Source organism: Lytechinus pictus, chromosome 13 (assembly GCF_037042905.1).
Source record: "Lytechinus pictus isolate F3 Inbred chromosome 13, Lp3.0, whole genome shotgun sequence".
NCBI lineage: Eukaryota > Metazoa > Echinodermata > Echinoidea > Temnopleuroida > Toxopneustidae > Lytechinus > Lytechinus pictus.
This window is the reverse complement of record NC_087257.1, coordinates 24,605,504-24,625,000: the sequence shown is the minus strand read 5'-3', so window position 1 is coordinate 24,625,000 and position 19,497 is coordinate 24,605,504. Positions and strand designations below refer to the sequence as shown.

Here is a 19,497-nt window from a genome sequence, read left to right as displayed (position 1 = left end):
CTCTTCTTCCTCCTCCTCTTCTTCCTCCTCCTCTTCTTCCTCCTCCTCTTCTTCTTCCTCCTCTTCTTCTTCCTCCTCTTCTTCCTCCTCCTCTTCTTCTTCCTCCTCTTCTTCTTCCTCCTCTTCTTCCTCCTCTTCTTCTTCTTCCTCCTCTTCTTCTTCCTCCTCTTCTTCTTCCTCCTCTTCTTCTTCCTCCTCTTCTTCCTCCTCCTCTTCTTCCTCCTCCTCTTCTTCCTCCTCCTCTTCTTCCTCCTCCTCTTCTTCCTCCTCCTCTTCTTCCTCCTCCTCTTCTTCTTCCTCCTCTTCTTCTTCCTCCTCTTCTTCCTCCTCCTCTTCTTCTTCCTCCTCTTCTTCTTCCTCCTCTTCTTCCTCCTCTTCTTCTTCTTCCTCCTCTTCTTCTTCCTCCTCTTCTTCTTCCTCCTCTTCTTCCTCCTCCTCTTCTTCTTCCTCCTCTTCTTCTTCCTCCTCTTCTTCTTCCTCCTCCTCTTCTTCCTCCTCCTCTTCTTCCTCCTCCTCTTCTTCCTCCTCCTCTTCTTCTTCCTCCTCTTCTTCTTCCTCCTCTTCTTCTTCCTCCTCTTCTTCTTCCTCCTCTTCTTCCTCCTCCTCTTCTTCCTCCTCCTCTTCTTCCTCCTCTTCTTCTTCCTCCTCTTCTTCTTCCTCCTCTTCTTCTTCCTCCTCTTCTTCTTCCTCCTCCTCCTCCTTCTTCTTCTTCTACTACTACTACTACTACAACGACATCACAAATGAATTGTTGTAATGCTCATCTCAAAACATGCTTTCCAGCCATGGCACCTATCACAGTATGAATTCAAACAGAATCAGGCAAAATTTGCACCCAAGTTTTTATATGAATAAATAAAAATGATGTGCCAAATGGTTCCGGTCAGAAAATCACCTCAGAAATGATAGCTTGGTCCGTTCCTTTTCACCAATGGTATAATCATGTCTCTACTTACATTTGATTTCAACAGAGGAGGCTTGGCTATGTTGAGATCCTGACAGAAGCTGAGTTTGTTGCTCAATCACCGAGTGGAAGTTTTGGGCAAGGAGAAGACGCCAACCCGGATAGGATACAGGTAAGAGTGCGGGGGAGATGTGATTCCTTGTTGATATTGTGATGAGGTGCTGGATGGAAGAACAGAGCCCGGGGATCGTTTCATAAAGCTGTTGGTATGTTAAGAGCAACTTTAAGAGCGACTGGTGAGCCTTTCTTACGCGCTAAACCATCGCCAATGGTGTACCATTTACCAAAAGAAATGATCACCAGTCGTTCTTAAAGTCGCTCTTATCTTACGAACAGCTTTATGAAACACCCACCTGGTCTTACAAAGATCTGCAATTGATCAAATCAATCTCAACTATTGAAAGCCATGAACACCATTATCTTAAATGCATTATATTTGTTCAAACACTCCTGCATTTATGATTGCTGGAACGAGTGGGAATGTTCCTTATAGGTTTTCTAAAGGATTGTGAACATGTCTTCTAGTTGGAGAATTATGGCATCAAGGGCCTTCCATAGTTGAGATCGATAGGATGAATTGTAACTCTTTTTCAGACGTGGCACAAGAGCCCATTCTATAAACAACTAATAAATTATGGTAACTTTCTGTTTTGATTACTAAAATGGAAGCCTTGATTTTGATTGGCTACTCAGCCCTGTTACCATGCTAGTTACCATTATGTGTAAAGGTAGAATAATCATAAATTCTTTATGAAACTGGCTTGGTGCTAGTATTCAGGTAAATGTTTTGATTCAGTAAAAAATATATTAAGGATGTTGCGTGGCTTACAGATAAATGCCAGTTGTGGTAAAGGTTTCAATATGAGTTTGTACAGAATTCAATATAATGACCACCAAAAAGTCAGTATGTGTGAGTGAAAAATATGTGACAAAGCGTTCTGGAAGGAATTGTGTGTATTTGCTGCGAAATGGCTAAATAGGGATGCTTATTCCATCAAAATGATTTTCCAAGCAATAAGAATACAATGTCCCACATTTTTCATTTCGTATTTCTCATTGACATCTGATTCACATAAAAAGTAGCAACATTAGTGCAAATCTATTAAATTATAATTTGTTTATTTATTAGAACATATTTATTCAGGTACAAAAGATCAGCATAAAACTGTTTTTCATCAATGACCTGATGAAAACATAAAGAATAACATAAATCATCATATCATACATGAAAATAAAGTCAAAATCTAAGTCAAAGATAACAATGCTTATATAGTAACATAAATAAACAAATATTTTTACTTAAATGATAATATGAATCAAACTGAAATATTTTAAGTTATCAAAAGGGAACAGTTACTAATTATAAAACTAATAATTGTATAATTCATTCGCTGATAAAAAACACTGAAATGATAACAATGAAATAATTATGGCATTATAGAAAAATCGAGTGAAACAATGACAATCAATTATAAATGTATGTCTAAAACTTTAAAATATCAAAGGGTTAAGATCATTACAAATAATAGCAATGTGACATCAATGCTAAAGAGGAATAAGGGAATTGTATATTACAATAAATGAAATAAAAGTAAGGGTTATCATAGACAAAATTGTATTGATTGTTTTTTATTGTTCATATAATATTGTTTGTTGTATATTGTACTTTTTTAATGGATGTGAATAAAGTGAATTGAAAAAAAAAAATCATTGGATTACAATATAAACAACTGAGAAGTATACGATAACATAGCAAAATGATACAATCAGTTGAGTTATAAGGTAAAAGCTTAAATTTAAGTCAAAGAAATATGATGGGACCTAATGTACATGAAGCAAGCTTGTAAAAAAAACTGCAGGTCCGGTAAGATAAGTTGTAATTAAAGGGGAATCCAACCCAAATAAAAACTTGTTTTTATAAGAAAAAGATAAGTCAAACAAGTTGATATGTGAAAGTTTGAACAATATTGAACAAACAACAAGAAAGTTATGAATTTTTAAAAGTTGTAAATATTGGTAATCACTATACTCATGGAGACTTCAAATTGGCCACATATGGGATGTCATCGTGATGTAAGGCAAGGACTACTCTTCCATGTACTCCACTACATATTATGGCTAAAAATGTAATTTTTCCGAAAAGTTTTATTTCAAATTACATTTTTCTTTCATGAGGACATTAAACAATATACTACATGGGTTATATTTAGATTACTGCCCCAGGGGAATGGGTACTTAGGAGAAAACCACAAAACCCTGATAATAAAGTACATGGCCTATGGGAAAGTTGTCCTTGCCCCTTGTCATAATTTACTTACCCAGTTGCCAATTTGAAATCTACATACTATTAGTGATCCCAATTTTAAAGCAGCTATAACTTTCTTATTGCTTGTCCGATTTCTTTCAAATTTTCACCATTCTGTTTAATTTATTTTCCCCTTCCCGACACAACATTTTATGGCCAAGGCTGGATTCCCCTTTAATTGTGGAAGACGGATATAATTTATGACCTTAAATATGCAGATATGATTATCTGTGTTGGGGATCTGCAGTGTGATTGTTTTTTAGCTTAGATTTCAGCATTTCACAAAGTTAATTCTCTGAAATTATCAGATCTAGATCTAGGATGATATGGTGACATACAATTTTGCTTTTACAGATTTTTTATTAAGTCAGTGTTCACTACTTGTTATCTTAAATCTATTATGTAAATCACATTCTTAATGAATAGCATCGTGATGTCATGTTGTCAAAATAGTGTGCAATGAAGACAATGCATCAAAATCACTACATTCACCCCTATGGATCATGGAAGAAAAAGAAACAAAAAGGATGAGGAGCAGGGAGCTTGATATGAAATGATAACAATATTTGAATAGCCTACTTTGATACATCTATTGATTTTTTCAAATCCCCACCTTTTTTGCATATGGAAAGAATATTTTTCTAATGCCTCCATGCGAATTGTGTGGGTTTTTGGTTAAACGCAGAAAATGGGAAAATCAAGTTTTCTTGAATTTAGGCTGCCAGGTTGTTCTAATGATGGTATTTTTTTGTTTGTTCACTATACATTAGCTTCCAATCAAGCTTTACACCGAAATGAAAGGAGCTGGTGAATTACCCATCTGGATAATCATCGTCAGTATACTTGCTGGTCTCATTCTACTCATCGTCCTCATCCTCTTATTATGGAAGGTAATAAATGATGGTGATGATGATTTCAAGTGTTATGTTGGAAGGTGGCATTGGTGTTGGGCATCATCATCATCTAACACTGCACTTTCAGCACACAATTTGAAATGGTGCTGGTTTTACAATGATAATTATGGTGTTGAGAGATGATGTTGGTGATGGGCACCACCATCATCTAACACTGCACCTGCAGCACACAATTTGAAATGTTGCTGGTTTTACAATGATAATTATGATGTTGAGAGATGGTGTTGGTGTCAGGGCAACACCATCATCTGACACTGCATCTGCAGCACCAGACTTGAAATGGTGTTAGTGTTACAATGATAATGATGATGTTGTCTGGGCAACACCATTATCTGACACTGCACCAGCACCCAATTTGTAAGGGTGCTGGTGTTATGATGATGATAATGTTGAAAGATAATTTTCATTGCACCAGCACCAGACTTAAAAGATGGTGTTTGTGCTGGGAAGAGGTCATCATCTAACACCTTATTAGCACCTAGTTTGAAATGTTGATGGTAGGATTGATGTTCCTTAGTGTTGAGCTGTGAACATCAAGATTGGTTTCACTTTTCTAAACCGAACGCTATGTTTTAAACCTTTTTTAAGAAGTCTGATTCTGGCAATTGACACCAAAACCTATTCTAACTCTCAACTTTAAACCATGCATAGTGATAATAATTACAATGATAGAAATAAGGATGATGATGATGGTTGTCTTGGTGATGATGATGACGACGATGATGATGATGATGATTATGATGATGATGATGATATCGATGGTGATAGTGGTAATGTTTTGATCATAATCATTACATAGATGGTGATGTAGATGATTGTGATGATAATGATATTGATGGTGATTGTGTGATGATGATGACAATGATGTTTATGATAGTGACGGTGATGACAGTAATGATGATGATTATGCTGCTGCTGATGATGTTGATGATGATAGTGGGGATGATTAGTTAGATAATGATAATAAAGATGGCGATACCAATTATTGCAAAGATGATAAGGACATTGTTACCCTCATGTGTGTTGAACTCTGTGGTCAGTCTTGACTTCATTGAAGTATAAATCAACTCTTGCATCAATGTTTTAGCTTGTCAATTTTTTTATCATGTTCCCACTGAATGTTAAAATACATTCTTTTTGTGATCCTCCAACCATTCAGTGTGGCTTCTTCAAGAGAAAGACTCGCAAGGACTGGGAAGAAGAAGCAGATGGTGCTGCCCCAATGCCCATTAAACCTCCAGTAGACCCTACCGGCGAACTAGACGGCTCTGATTTACCAATGATGAAAGGACTGGCAGCAAAAGAGTAACATCCCTATTCCAATCTTCAGGATCTTCCAAAACTTGCAATATAAGAGAGACTTTCCCATGGATGCTAGCTCTTTTCTGTGTACTGAAAGATCCCCTGTGTAGTAATTTGTCTGCTGGTACTGGTTGTTTAAAAGCACCTCTTTTTGGTACCTGAACGAATTCTGTGCCACGTTTGGTAGCAGCTATCAGCCAGAATCCCACCCAGCATCTTTTCTTTTGTAGTCGTCCAAGTTGTGTGTATAGGCAAAACAACAAGGGATTAAGAAAGCTGTTGTGATGTGCAAAGTTCTATGCTATGTTTAGCCGCAGCTTTCGGCTGGAATCACACCCAGCCTCTTATGTAGACTTCCAAGTTGTGTTTAGCCAAAACAACAAGGGATTTAGAAAGAACGATGTTGTGATGTGCAAAGGTCCATGGTATTTTTAAGATCACTTTTCAGCCGGAATCCCAACCAGTTTTTTTTCCTTTATAACCCCTCAAGTTGTCCATAAGCAATGACGAGGGATTTGGAAAGCTTCCTGTGGTACCGTACTTGCGGTGGAGAAAATGAATGAGATTCATGTAAACGTGCCTTAATTTGAACGATAATATAATTACTTGATTGAAGGGAAAAGAAATTGTCATCTAATCATTGAACCAGCAAAGAACTCTTCCAAGTTCCATTAAAAGACTTAGATAATTGATAGATATAGAGAACACTTGAAACATTTTATGCAATCATTTCCAGTTTTGATAGTTGAGATATATATTAATATTTCATCATTATTTGTGGTATTTCATAAACTTGTTGATAATTTATGTACACTTTATGCATGACTAGTTACTTGAACTTTTCAGAGTCTCAAATTTTGTTTCTCATCAGCTATTTGATTTTTCTAAATTGCGTGCTTCATTCAATAAAAAACAATCAAACTAAACAGATCATTAAGAGAACAGAAATCTGATCTTTGCAGATCTTTTGTCATGAATAAGCATCAGAATGCAAAATTTATTCTTTGTAAACATTTTCAAGGGTTATAGGAAATTAATGTCTGTTATGTTAAAACCAGAAGTATTTAAACTCGGGTTACTAGTCATGCTTGAAGTTGTGCGTAAATTACAAATAACATTATGAAACACCCCTGATTATATGTGCATATGTTGTATGTAGGCCTTTGTCTGCATTCCCATACATGACATATATTAAGGAAATGTAGCCGACTAGAACCTTTCCCTGCAGTTGATATTGTAATATTTATGATATTTATAATATGGACTGCTAGAATAGAGAGTTTGCATTTAAATGCCAATTTCGAATATTTAGCAATTGCTAAAAGGTGTCAGTACAAGGTTTTTAGCTGGATAGTACTGGGTTGAAAATTATTGTACAAATTTACACATAAAACTTATTCTGCACCAAAGACTTTTTAAGTAATTTGATATATGCTGGTATTTTTTCACTGGTTGTCAGTGCCTTACTACAAATGAGGACAATATGTTAATGGCACTTATTAGGTTATCTTTCTGTTGACAGATTACCTTTTATGTCTCTACAAATTTTCTTTTTATTTCTTTATTTTTATTATTGTTTATTTTCCTCATTCCACCCTTTTCTTTTTCCCACAAAATCTCCAAAACTCCTTTATCAATTTTCATCAATATTTTTTCATTTATGCGGACCTATCATGCGATGTGTATGAAACAAGTTCAAGCTCAAATAATTATCATGACGTCATCTAGGCGCCATTTTGTAAAATCAGATTATCAATCATATCTCCATTATCATTTCTCAAAAATCAAACATATGTACATCATATCAACTTCAAGTCAAGGGTCAACTATCCATGCCATTAAGGTCATGCACTTGCAAAAGTCAATTTTAGATTATGTTTCATTCTTTGCCTTATGGGTGTAAGAGAAATATTGTGGTCGAATGGATAGTGCATCTGCCTTATAAAGCGAGGGTCCCTGGTTTAAAACCCACTTGAAGTTTTTACTATTTATTTATTTGTATCCTTTTGCTCATAACACATTTATCATGTGCATTCCTTGTACCTTTTCACAGAAGTAATAAAAGTTCACTTTTCATAATGATGATCATGTTTGTCTGCATAAACTTGGTGATTATGATCGAGAATTAGATCATGATGATGATTGGGACCATGAGAATCACAGACAGATCACCAAATTCGTCCCCATGACAAATTAAATTTCTAGTTTAATTTTAGTTTGTAAGTTTATACAATATATCATTCTTGCAATATTTGCTGATGTGATTAGATAAGCTTGCTAAACTGTCCAGTTTATTTTCAGAGTTGCAAGGCTAGCCCATGATCATAACATCTTCCCCCATGCTATAACTACGGAAACTTTACTTTTTGTGGCAGCGGTGGGATGTGACCCCTGCCTATCAATTCATCACCAGTTTTCTATTGTATATCTGTAGAAACTTTAATTTTTGTGGCAGCAGTGGGATTTGAGCCCACCCCATCAATTATATGTTTCTTTGCACTCTGTCTGAATATAAAAACTAAATAGCATAAAACTTAGTGGTAAGTGAGTTGAAACTACCCTTTCAAAGTTATGGTTATAATTAATTGGTAACTGTTGGATTTTTTTATATATGTTTATGGGTACTCGTTTATTGTTAAGTGTGTTTATCTGCTCTGCATCATTCCTTCTGCAAGTACATTCTGATGCTCTTACCTGGGCTAGTTTCAAAAAGGGGCTTTCTCCTTGTATTACGAAAAGTGAGTGTGTGTCAATATAGCATTTCAGTTTACATAGCAGTAATACCTCAGTCACATTTGCTCTACGGCGCAGTAATACCTCAGTCACATTTGCTCTACGGCGGCCATATGGCGAGTCCAAAACAGCCGTTTTATTCACTTTTTATTCAAACCACATATATGTAGCTGGTATAAAAAATGTTAAAACGGCTGTTTTTGACTCACCGTACGGCCGCCATAGAGCAAATGTGACTGAGGCATAAGGCATTACTACCCACTGCAGCTCTGTGATAATGCTCACTGTGTATTGTGGTTTGAGCCTGAACCAGCTGCATGGGGTAGTAACCAACTGATTCAAACTGGAAATCTGTGGTTGGAACCACGCATTAGGTCAGATCGGTTGGTTGCTGACACAAAAGGTCAGTTCCTGGATGTAAATAATCATATCCGATTGATACATATGTGTCATTACCCACACACACATACCCATGCACACCCACCCCTTCATGCATTCCACACACACATAATCCAAAGTGTGGACAACAAAAATCTAAAGTTATTTAAACATAAGCTCTTCACACTGTTCTAGTATCTGTAGTAGATGAAGATACTGATTGGTGCTCAATGTTTATTTATTACATTGAATCGATATCTGATTAAATTGGCTTACATCATTATTTGTAGTAGTAGTATGTGCATACTTTTCCTCGTTAAAATCAGAAATACTGTAGGAATTTGCCTCATGTTGCAGAAGAAAGTAATCAAAGTGGATTTTTTTCTGTAAAAGAACAACAGGTAGATCTTTTATATGATTGGGCTAGAAAGTCTTTTTTTGTCAATGCATGAAATCCAATTACATTTGTGTCCTTGCCAAGATTGTAATCACCATGTTAAACATTCTAAAAATGTACAAAATAGTGTGTTTAAAGTGCACTCAGTCTAAAAAAAATATTTTCTGGGTAAATATAAAGGCAACATGATGGTTCAATTGACAGAGAGATTGCATGTTATGATTATTGCTTAATATCTTGCAGATTGGCTTAGCCAAAACATGGGAACGCTGAGCATTATCAGTACTCCTGTGAACTATATTTTTCAACTTTCAACACGCTCGATCTGCATTTGAAAATGTAGTATAAAGGCATCCTTAGAGTTGTGAATACCTTGTCACTCCTATGGACTACAAAAATGCTTGATCCCCTTTTATAAGGTAGTACGAACACATTTTTAGTGTATTAAATGCCACATGTCTTCTTACCAGTTCATTTAATTAAAAGGTGCCAAAGTTGACTCTGCTTGTATATACATGTACTGTGTAACCTTAGAAGTATGACATGAAATGGTTTTTTTGTTCTTTCGCAACCTTTCTGTATGTGGAATGTTGTAACTATGTCTGTAGAAATATGCTTAAATGCTAAGAAAAAAAAATATTGTGAAAATCATCACTTGTGATTTTAAGCATATGATTTGTACCAGAAATTGTTGTACTTGGTTTGTAGATTCAATGGCACCTTGTAGACATAATTCTGCTGATAGATGATGCTATTAATATGGATCACATGACAGATGTGATTTTCTAATCAAATATATTCAATTTTCCAAATTAAATCTGTTCTGAATCTTTAGAAAATTCTTTGAATGCAATAAAACCATATTTACATTAATAACCAAGAACAAACACACTGGCAATTATTTCAACTTGAATTTCACCTATAAAATGAACAGTTTTATAATGCAAAGTTGACTGCATATTATTATGAACATCATTTTTGTCACATTGAGAGATGTAAATTTTGTTTTGATATACAGGTAATTTTCTTATGCACGTGATATGGATATAATGTGATTCTTTTGTACATAAAGCCAATGGTTTATAAGAGATGAAAATGTTTTATGCTATATAGATCAATACTATGATAGAAATTTTTGAAATCCTATTTATTGTCTTGGTAATTAGATATGTACTATCTTATTTATGTGAATGTTTGTTAACTGATTTGATAAATTGTTTTAATGTAGATTTTTTGAGGTGTCATGTTGTGGATATTTGCATTTATAAGGGGATAAGATAATCTCATCTCCTGACTCCTAATCCAGTGATTCTCTTTAGACAAGATTATATATTTGTATATGCCACAGGATGTAATTTGACTCTGAAAGCATGGGGATAGTATCTCTTACTGAAGGTAATTAGTTTGTGTGGTTGGATTATTTGCATGTTTTTTTAATGCATATAACTATGTTGTTGAAATATTCAAACTAATTTCTAATTATTAGTAGTTCTTTGCTTTCACACAAAACACTATAAAAAGGATATACATGTATCATTAAATAACAGCACATCCTTAGTGCAAAATAGACCATGCGGAACTGTGGCACTTTATAACCTTGATATTGTCTTGTTCTTTGGGACTGCATGTTTACACACTAAATCACAGGGATCCTTAATAAAAATCAATCTAGATCAGCTGTGAGAAGTCAGTCAAGCTCAGGATTTTAAAAAGATTTGAATTCTAATTCTTTGAGATTGAAAAATAAATCTTTCACATTTAATTTTCAATCCAAATTTCGAGTAGTCATTATTGACAGCTGATCTTGATGTGTTTTAAATCTTATTTAGAGTGAACTACAGCATTTTGTGACATAGGGGAGTTTGTTTTCCATTAATTTAAATGTCTATGCAATGTTGCATTGCGTGATATAGAATTTATTTAGATGCCATAGTAACATGACTCAAAGTAAAACTGACAACTGCATATTTGTTAACGATTTAGCAAGGATATCACAATTTTTCACTGAACATAGGGCAAAAGTAAATAGATAATTACACTTCTTTGTTGTATGCCTTTTGCTTGAATAAACTGTATTTTATAACAGTGATTTTGTTGTTTTCATGGCATTGCCAATTTGGAGTGTGTAACGATTACCTTAAGATAATCAGATTTTATTAAGGAATGGCAGCACATACTGTTCTGGATATGGTATCTTACCTTTTTCATTACATTTTTCTTTTTCTAATCATATTTCATTTGTAATTGCTAGCCTTCATGATTGAGAGATACTACCTTGTGAGTCAAAAAAAAAAACTTGACACCTCACAAATCCCAAATTTAAGGAAAATTGTGTCATGATGACATCATTATTATATATGGCCTGGAAGAGTATGTCCTCCCGAATAATTTGATACCATATTTATGTGGGATGTGTTAATGCTTGGATTATCAGGAGGTATTCTTTGCAGTGATGTAAATTGATTTGTGCGAAAGTAAGTTATGACTGCAATGAATGAATCCAGATGTCAATGATATTGTAATCCTACAACGGTTGCATTAAAATCCATTTCAAAATGCCTTTTCAATAATTTACATTATAATTGTGTAATAAACACTTTCAGTGTCAATTCTCAAAATTATTTCATTGAAAAGGAATTTGCAAATATGTTAACTACCTCATGTAGGATTATGACATCATTGACATCTGGATTCTTTCAATGCAGCCATGCCTTATTTTGGTGCAAGTCAAAATTTACATCACTGCAAAGAATATCTACTGATCATCCAAGCGTTAACACATACCACATAAATATGGTATCAAAATAATTGGGAGAAGATACTCTTTCCAGCCATATATAATGATTATGCGTTCATGGCATATTTTTTCTTAAAATGGGAATTTGTGAGGTGCAAAGTTTTTTTTACTCACACGGTACACAAAAGTGTATCCAAATGAGATACTGTTACTCCATGAGTATACCCTCCTCAAATTATGACTTGATATCATGCCATATCATTTTCTCACTAGGATCTTATTTTTTATGGAGTTTGTCACGTTTTAGACATCTCGTATGCAAATAAATTTGCTCACTTGATAGTTAAGAAAGGAAAAACTTGTTTGTACTTGTGTTTTCTTTTCTTTTTTTACTTGTAAGTATGCATGCCATAAGTATGATAACTCATTGATCTTGCATCTATAATCTTTCACTGAATAGAATGATTGACCCATACAGAAAACCATGTGTAATGAATGTGTTATGTCATAGTTATCATCTATCCTACTCAGTAATGACACAATAAAATAGAGAGCACTTGAGAGGGGGAAGAGGGAGAGGGAAAGGGGAGAAGGAAAGAAAGAGAGACAGAGAGAGAGAGAGTGGGGGCAGATAAGAAGAATGCTAAAAAATTAAGAGATAATGCTCAGATCAGAAGATCGGTAGAGAAAGACGGGATGAAAGAATGAAGCATATGTACAGAAGCCATGACAGAAAAGTCATGTAGGGCTAAATGGGGCCTCCCCCCCCCCAAAAAAAAAAAAAAAAAATTTAAGGAAACAAAACTTTATGAAATAAAATGAAATAATAGGGTATCTATTCATGTGCCTATGCATATAGTTTTGATAATGCTTTATTCATTTATTTTTTTATCTATTTATTTATTCATTTATTCATACATCTATTTATTTTTCTATATATCTATCTATTAATCTATCTTACTTTTTAGTTCTCCCTTTTCTCGTGGTTTCACTCTTTTCTTATTCTAAGGCTTGTTCTTTAATTTAACCCTTTCTGTGTGTGCTCTTTCTCTCTCTTCCTCTCTCTCCCTCTGTTTTTATTATTCTACGTTTAATTTCCATTCCCCTTCTCTCACTCCCATTCTCTTCTCCTCCCTGTGTTTAACCGTTTCCTTTTTATTACCATAATTTAATTCCTTGTCATCGAATACATCTTACTAGTAATTCAACCATTGCAAATTTGATTGCTATGCAAATATGTTGTACTTTATATACTGACCTTTTTAAGGTAATATACCAATAATAGAAAAAGGGGCAAAAGGGCGGGAGGGATATTTGAGACGACGAGATCGATCAAACCAAAATACACAAGGGCCTATTCTGTTCCATATGTTAGATAAGATAATAACTTTTTTTTCTGTTTCAGATAAATAAATTATGGTCGTAGATGGCGCCCGACTTATCATTTGTGTTGATGATGGTGGAGGGATGATGGCGTCCGCTGCAAAAGAAAACGTTGAAACGGATGAATCAGGCAAGTATAGACCCTTATTTCTGTCTAAGTGGAAGTGAGGATGACCATCAAATTGCAATTTCGGGTGTAGTAGTTTTGTATTCCATCAAGCATTATTTAACCATTCGTTATGATGTAAGATTAAGAAAATCATCACATTTTCAATCATTGAATTGGATGTTTTTAAACGTGGTCCAACATACCCAATTTGGTGTTATGTGGGCGGTGGATAGGTTTTTTTTAATGTTGAGTGAGAGCGAAATTTCATATCACTGAGCGTTGACAGTATTAAACGTTGACGCTGTTTTGAATAAATTTGTAAGATCTGTAGATGTGCGTGCGTTCGGAACTTGTCGCATTGATTGGCCAGGATATCGAAAAATTCTAATTGGAAAGCCTTGATGATAAAAAATTAAAAGCACAACTCGTTGAACTTAAGGGCAGCAACACACGACTGCCATTTTTTCCTCTCCGGCAGAAAAATTAAAAAAATAAGGAATAAATCATCGGTAACATATAATTTTAATATTTTCTTGTAATATGTATAGTATCAAAAGAAAGATTAGAGTCTAACGAAAATAGTGGGCCTTCGACTTCGTTCAAGATAATAATGTCATTTAGAATTTAAAAAAATTAAAAATCTAGACAAAACCCGGTCGCCCGAATTGGTGGTCCTGATTACACTTGCAGGCTCGCACTAACACTACCGTTGGTGAATGGGAATGATAGTAAAATGTCAGAAATTGTTAAATAAATCCCAAGAAACGACGGTTATCCCTGTCTAGTTACTACCCTGCTTGAAAGAATTTGTAACAATCTGTCCCTCCCCTTCCCTACTTTCAGGTCAATTCCTGCCAGCAACCCAAAGGCCTGATGGAACATGGAGAAAGCCAAGGAGAGTAAAACCTGGATACATACCCCAAGAAGAAGTTCCTTTGTAAGTGTACTCTCCAGCTCAGAGGCAAAGGGCAGGTACCCCCCCCTACCCCCAATGAAATTTGCCCATGTAATCGGGAATGAATGCGTAAACAGGGCAGGGTCGTGATAGGAAATAATAATTTTATTTTTTTTAAGAGTGTTTGTGTGTGTGGTTTTGTTTTTTGTTTCAAATCAATTAAAACATGGTTAGAAACATGTTTTGAAACAAAACATTTTTTTGCCTGTCCTGATAAAGAGGAAATTGTGAATCTTCTTTACGTCAAATCAGCTTCTGTATTGAAACCATTTGTAATTTTATTTACAGGTCCTGTTACTGTAAGAAATACAACTGAACTATCTTGAGCATTTTGGTAGTTATTTCATCCCCAAATCCCTTATACTCTTTTTCTCTGCTTCTGTTATTTACAGGAAGCCCAGTGAATTACTATTCAAAGTTCAATAAAAAAAAAAGAAATATAGAATGAACTGAAGAAGGTAGAAAGAAAATGTCCATCACTTGATAATATTTTCCCCATGCTTTCACTACCAAACCCTTGTTTTTTGTAAAAGATCATTAATGAGAGGGTCTTGCTTCCGAACATTGCTTCTCAGTCAATTAAAATAAAGACTTTTAATTAAGTTTATGAAGGCCAGCTTGTCAGTTATGATTACATGTTTATCTTTAAGTAATGTTCCCTTGATTTCTAATCTTTGCTTTTTGTCTCACCTGCATAGCAGAGTGAGACTATAGGCGCCGCTTTTCCGACGGCGACGGCGGCGGCGACGGCGGCGGCGGCGTCAACACCAAATCTTAACCTGAGGTTAAGTTTTTGAAATGACAGCATAACTTAGAAAGTATATGGACCTAGTTCATGAAACTTGGCCATAAGGTTAATCAAGTATTACTGAACATCCTGCCTGAGTTTCATGTCACATGACCAAGGTCAAAGGTCATTTAGGGTCAATGAACTTAGACCATGTTGGGGGAATCAACATCAAAATCTTAACCTAAGGTTAAGTTTTTGAAATGTCATCATAAATTAGAAAATATATGGACCTAGTTCATGAAACTTATACATAAGGTTAATCAAGTATCACTGAACATCCTGCATGAGTTTCACGACACATGACCAAGGTCAAAGGTCATTTAGGGTCAATGAACTTTGGCCGAATTGGGGGTATCTGTTGAATTACCATCATAACTTTGAAAGTTTATGGATCTGATTCATGAAACTTGGACATAATAGTAATCAAGTATTACTGAACATCCTGTGCAAGTTTCAGGTCACATGATCAAGGTCAAAGGTCATTTAGGGTCAATGAACTTTGGCCAAATTGGGGTATTTGTTGAATTACAGCCATAAATTTGAAAGTGTGTTGGTCTAGTTCATAAAACTTGGACATAAGAGTAATCAAGTATCACTGAACATCCTGTGCGAGTTTCAGGTCACATGATCAAGGTCAAAGGTCATGTAAGGTCAAAGAACTTTGGCCATGTTGGGGGTATTTGTTGAATTGCCATCATATCTCTATAAGTGTATTGGTCTAATTCATAAAACGTGGAAATACGAGTAACCAAGTATCACTGAACATCTTGTGCGAGTTATAGTAGTTTTCAAAATCAGCACTGCTGCTATATTGAATCGCGTGATGCAGGTGAGACGGCCAGAGGCATTCCACTTGTTTCTTCCAGGTATGAGAGTAAAGGCAAGCAATGGATTAACAGCAAACCAAGACTTCCTCCAGGAGTCTACGAAGACCCAGTTCCTGCAAAGGTAGAAGAATCTAAGGCACTCACCAAGGCTGCCAAGAAGAACGAGAAACGTCGCCAGAAACGGAAAGAGAAGCAGAACGAGGTGGGAGAAGTCCAAAATGGTGATGTGGAACAGCTAAGGAAGGGGGTCCAGGAGGTCAGTGTGGGTGGAGGCGCGGATCCTGCGCCGGTCCTGCAAGATCCTCAGAAGAGGATTAAGAACCTTAAGAAGAAAATCAGGCAGATTGAGGATTTGGAAGCCAAAATTGCCAGCGGAGAAGTAGCACAACCTTCCAAAGAGCAGCTCGAAAAGATTGCTAGAAAAGGAGAACTTGAAGATGAACTGGACTTGCTGGAAGATGGGTCATGATGATGAAAATCTTAGACTGAGAGTGAAATTAAATTTTGCAGATAAAGAAATGGAAGGAGCTTCTATCTTCCTTGACCTACCCTAAAGATAGAAAGCCTAGCTGTGGACAAAAATGAAATTGCAGAGACTGAGAGAAAACCTTGCCATCGGTTGCTGAAAAAAAATATCTTGTTGGTCAATCAAACATGATGAAAAAATTTCACCAAGGACAACCCTTTTTAAATGGTAAGAAGATATATTTATCTTAACTGCCAGCTGCAAAATCCACAATGAGTCAACAGGAATAGTTCTCAGTCTATATTAAGCCAAAATATACTTCCTGTGTACATGTATGCTTTATACAATATTTAGAAAATTTATTAGCTTATCTAAAAATGCAATCTTCAACTACTTAACACGAAAGCCATGAAATTTATATCCAAAAATTAGACAAAAGAACAGATTTTGTACAGTATGAACGTCTCATGCTTTAAATGAAACTTTTCCTTTCAGTTGTGGGTTTTTAGTGCTCAAGTAAAATGATATTAGATATGATAAAAGTACTGTGTGTATCAAGGAGACAAGGTGGCATATGACACGTGCTCCACATCATTCAGGTTCTGCTCGGCATGGTAAATTATAGGGGGCGCCAGGACGAATTCACCCCAGAAATGTCCTGAAGAGCCAGCCATGGAAATTCCCATCTCCTTCAATATTTGATCTATGACCTTTCAACATTTTTGGGGCTACAGATCAAATTTCAAGGTCACTGGAATTGCTGCATGTAAATTTAATTATCTCTACGCTATATAATGTTTCCAATGAACTGGTGATTTTAAGAGGTATAACACTACAGGTTAAGTTGATTTAGACAGATAAAGACAACCAAAACACTGAAAATGTCATCAAAATTAAACAAGGAATAATAAAGTTATGATATTCTTAAACTTAGAGTTTTGCATTATTTCGGTGATCAAAAGTTCTATTCATGTGTTCATGAATATGTAATGAGCAAGCTCATGTCATATCTCCGATTATTTTTGTATCTTATTATTATATGAATTTATATTTTTCAATTTTTTTCCTCCAAGAATGAAAGAAAAAATGTATTGAATACTCCCGTTTTGCTGGGTGAATTTACTATATTTATGTAGATATAATTATTTTCATCCCATTGTATCCTTTAAGTTTTGAGTGCACTAGGTCGAGGATCAACTCTTTTTTTCTTATTCTGTTGTCAAATCTTACCATTTTTTAGAGAATAATCTGTAATAATTCATAGTAATGATAGAATTTAATTTTGAGTTTTGAAGAAACAATTTTCTATTCTGCATTTATGTATTCTTGACATAGTTGTAAGTCAAGTAGCAGCTTATGTATGTCGAGTCTAACCATAGAAAATGTGGTGGTGTTGTGGAGGGAGTAGAAATCTTCTAAATCACTTGACTTGGAACATAATACATTACCGTTACGTGTTTTTGAAATTAATGACTAGTGTCATCTGGTATTTGTAATTGTCTTTTATCATGAACTATAAAAAGGTAGCAACAAAAGCAATATATTGTAATACAACTTAACTCGGTGTAAGTTGATCTCGTGCAAGTTGAATAATTGCCTTCATCTTAAAGTCAAGGAAAGTTTTCAGTCCAGATTATGCAAAGCTTGTATTGTTTCCCTTTTTGGAGTGAAATTTTGCCTAAATCAAATAAATTTCTGTTGTCCTAAATCCTAAGAGACTCAACTTCCAATGTCAGACACACCTGTACATGTATACCATACTAATTGTCCAGAACCCTATCATTAAGAGTTATATTGGATTAAAAAAATTGATATCAACTCTTTGACCGGGTGGTAGTTTGGCAAATATCTGTTATTCTATTTATTGTATATTTTTGTGCAGTGTTTTTTCCCCCGACATGTGATGAATTTATATGTGCCAATGACCGTTTGAAGCGATTCCGCAAATCAATTATAAAATATGCAAATGAATTTTATAGTGAGGTGTCTCCTAGAAGCATTATTATCCTATGCTCTTTATGTCAATGCATGGTGACACTATCCATCAGAATGCCCCCATTACATGGGACCCTTTACACAAAGCAATAGACTGAGCAGTTGATTTCTCTGCTTGATGGCACACAACGATCAATGAAATCAATTGTAAAAATCAGCCGTACGATCAACTTTATCAAACAATAAACTTTGTGTTACAGGACCCAGGGGATGTAACCCTAACGGTGAAGTGTGAAGTAGTCATATTGGAGAGTCAGTGACACGTGAAGTATAATGAAGTGAGCATCCCAATATGGTGATGCATTATAATACCACATGCAACCAGGGGGCCATTTCATAAAGCTGTTCGTAAGTTAAGAGTGACTTTAAGAACGACTGGTGATCCTTTCTTGGGGTAAATGATTTCACCATTTAAATGTTCATTGGTGATTATTTAGCGCGTAAGAAACGTTCACCTGTCGCTCTTAACCTACAAACAGCTTTATGAAACATTCCCGAGGATTAAAGAGTGATTAATTGATTTTAATTAAGTCACAATTTAATTCTTTAGGGAAACAGCCCCAAATTCAATTAATTGAATAATGTATTGCAGTGTCTGTGATGCACTATGACAATGGTTATTTCTGTAAACCTTTTCTACAATAAAATGAACACTGTAAATATGTTTGTTTGCTAATTTACTATCTGTATTGAAGAAAAGAGGGTGGATCTATTAAATGATCAGAGAGAAGTGTGGAGACTCATAGGCCAAAATTCACAAAGGTGGTTTTTAAAACCCTGGGTTGAACCCATGGTTTCAGCAGATTTCCTGTATAAATTACGCTTATTTACCACGTACATTAGAAAATGTCCAATGCTGATGCACTCTTTTGTCGCAGTGCGCCAAATTGACGCCTGTTGCCATGGTTAAGTATGCTATTTTATTCATGAGTGAACTGTTGTGAATTAATGAGCCCACTCTTCAAACAGTGGACTCATGAATAAAATAGCATATCTAACCATGGTAACAGGCGTCAATTTGGCGCACTGTGACATAAGCGCCCATTGGCATTGGACATTTTTATACACATGCCCAATATGCGGTATATTAAGCATAATTTATACAGGAAATCTCCATAAACCATGGATTCAACCGTGGGTTTTAAAAACCACCTTTGTGAATTCGAGCCATAGAGAGAGAAATTGAGCAGAAAGAGAGAGAAGAGGTAGAGTGGGGGCTGGGGTGAGCTGAGTAGTAGCATT

At 35.3% G+C, this 19,497-nt stretch overlaps 2 protein-coding genes across 4 annotated transcripts in view; both read left to right on the top strand.

The window, feature by feature from the left end:
* Positions 1-12,088, top strand: part of LOC129274280 (integrin alpha-9-like) — a 42,891-nt gene extending 30,803 nt beyond the window's left edge. The window contains exons 22-25 of one of the 3 annotated variants that reach the window (XR_010295403.1): positions 972-1,076; positions 4,040-4,159; positions 5,343-7,513; positions 11,883-12,088. Coding sequence is in view for 1 of the 3 variants with exons in the window: in XM_054911115.2 (XP_054767090.2) it covers positions 972-1,076; positions 4,040-4,159; positions 5,343-5,492 (375 nt within the window). In the remaining 2 variants the exon portion in view is untranslated. Of the gene's footprint in view, positions 1-971; positions 1,077-4,039; positions 4,160-5,342; positions 7,514-11,882 lie in introns of those variants that run through there. The other 2 variants (XR_010295404.1, XM_054911115.2) reach the window with 2 other exon arrangements.
* A 1,071-nt stretch (positions 12,089-13,159) lies between these two features.
* Positions 13,160-18,915, top strand: LOC129274715 (partner of Y14 and mago-like). The gene is made up of 3 exons (XM_054911474.2): positions 13,160-13,243; positions 14,066-14,159; positions 15,834-18,915. Exons 1-3 carry the CDS (start codon positions 13,198-13,200, stop codon positions 16,261-16,263), a joined length of 570 nt encoding a protein of 189 aa, XP_054767449.2. The 5' UTR covers positions 13,160-13,197; the 3' UTR covers positions 16,264-18,915.
* Positions 18,916-19,497: the final 582 nt, after the last annotated feature.

Bases quoted from the DNA above. Each gene is read 5' to 3' on its own strand.
- LOC129274715 (XM_054911474.2), top strand. From the start codon at position 13,198: ATGATGGCGTCCGCTGCAAAAGAAAACGTTGAAACGGATGAATCAG. The intron at 13,244-14,065 runs GCAAGTATAGAC...CCCTACTTTCAG, and splicing joins CGTTGAAACGGATGAATCAG to GTCAATTCCTGCCAGCAACC. The intron at 14,160-15,833 runs GTAAGTGTACTC...TGTTTCTTCCAG, and splicing joins CCCCAAGAAGAAGTTCCTTT to GTATGAGAGTAAAGGCAAGC.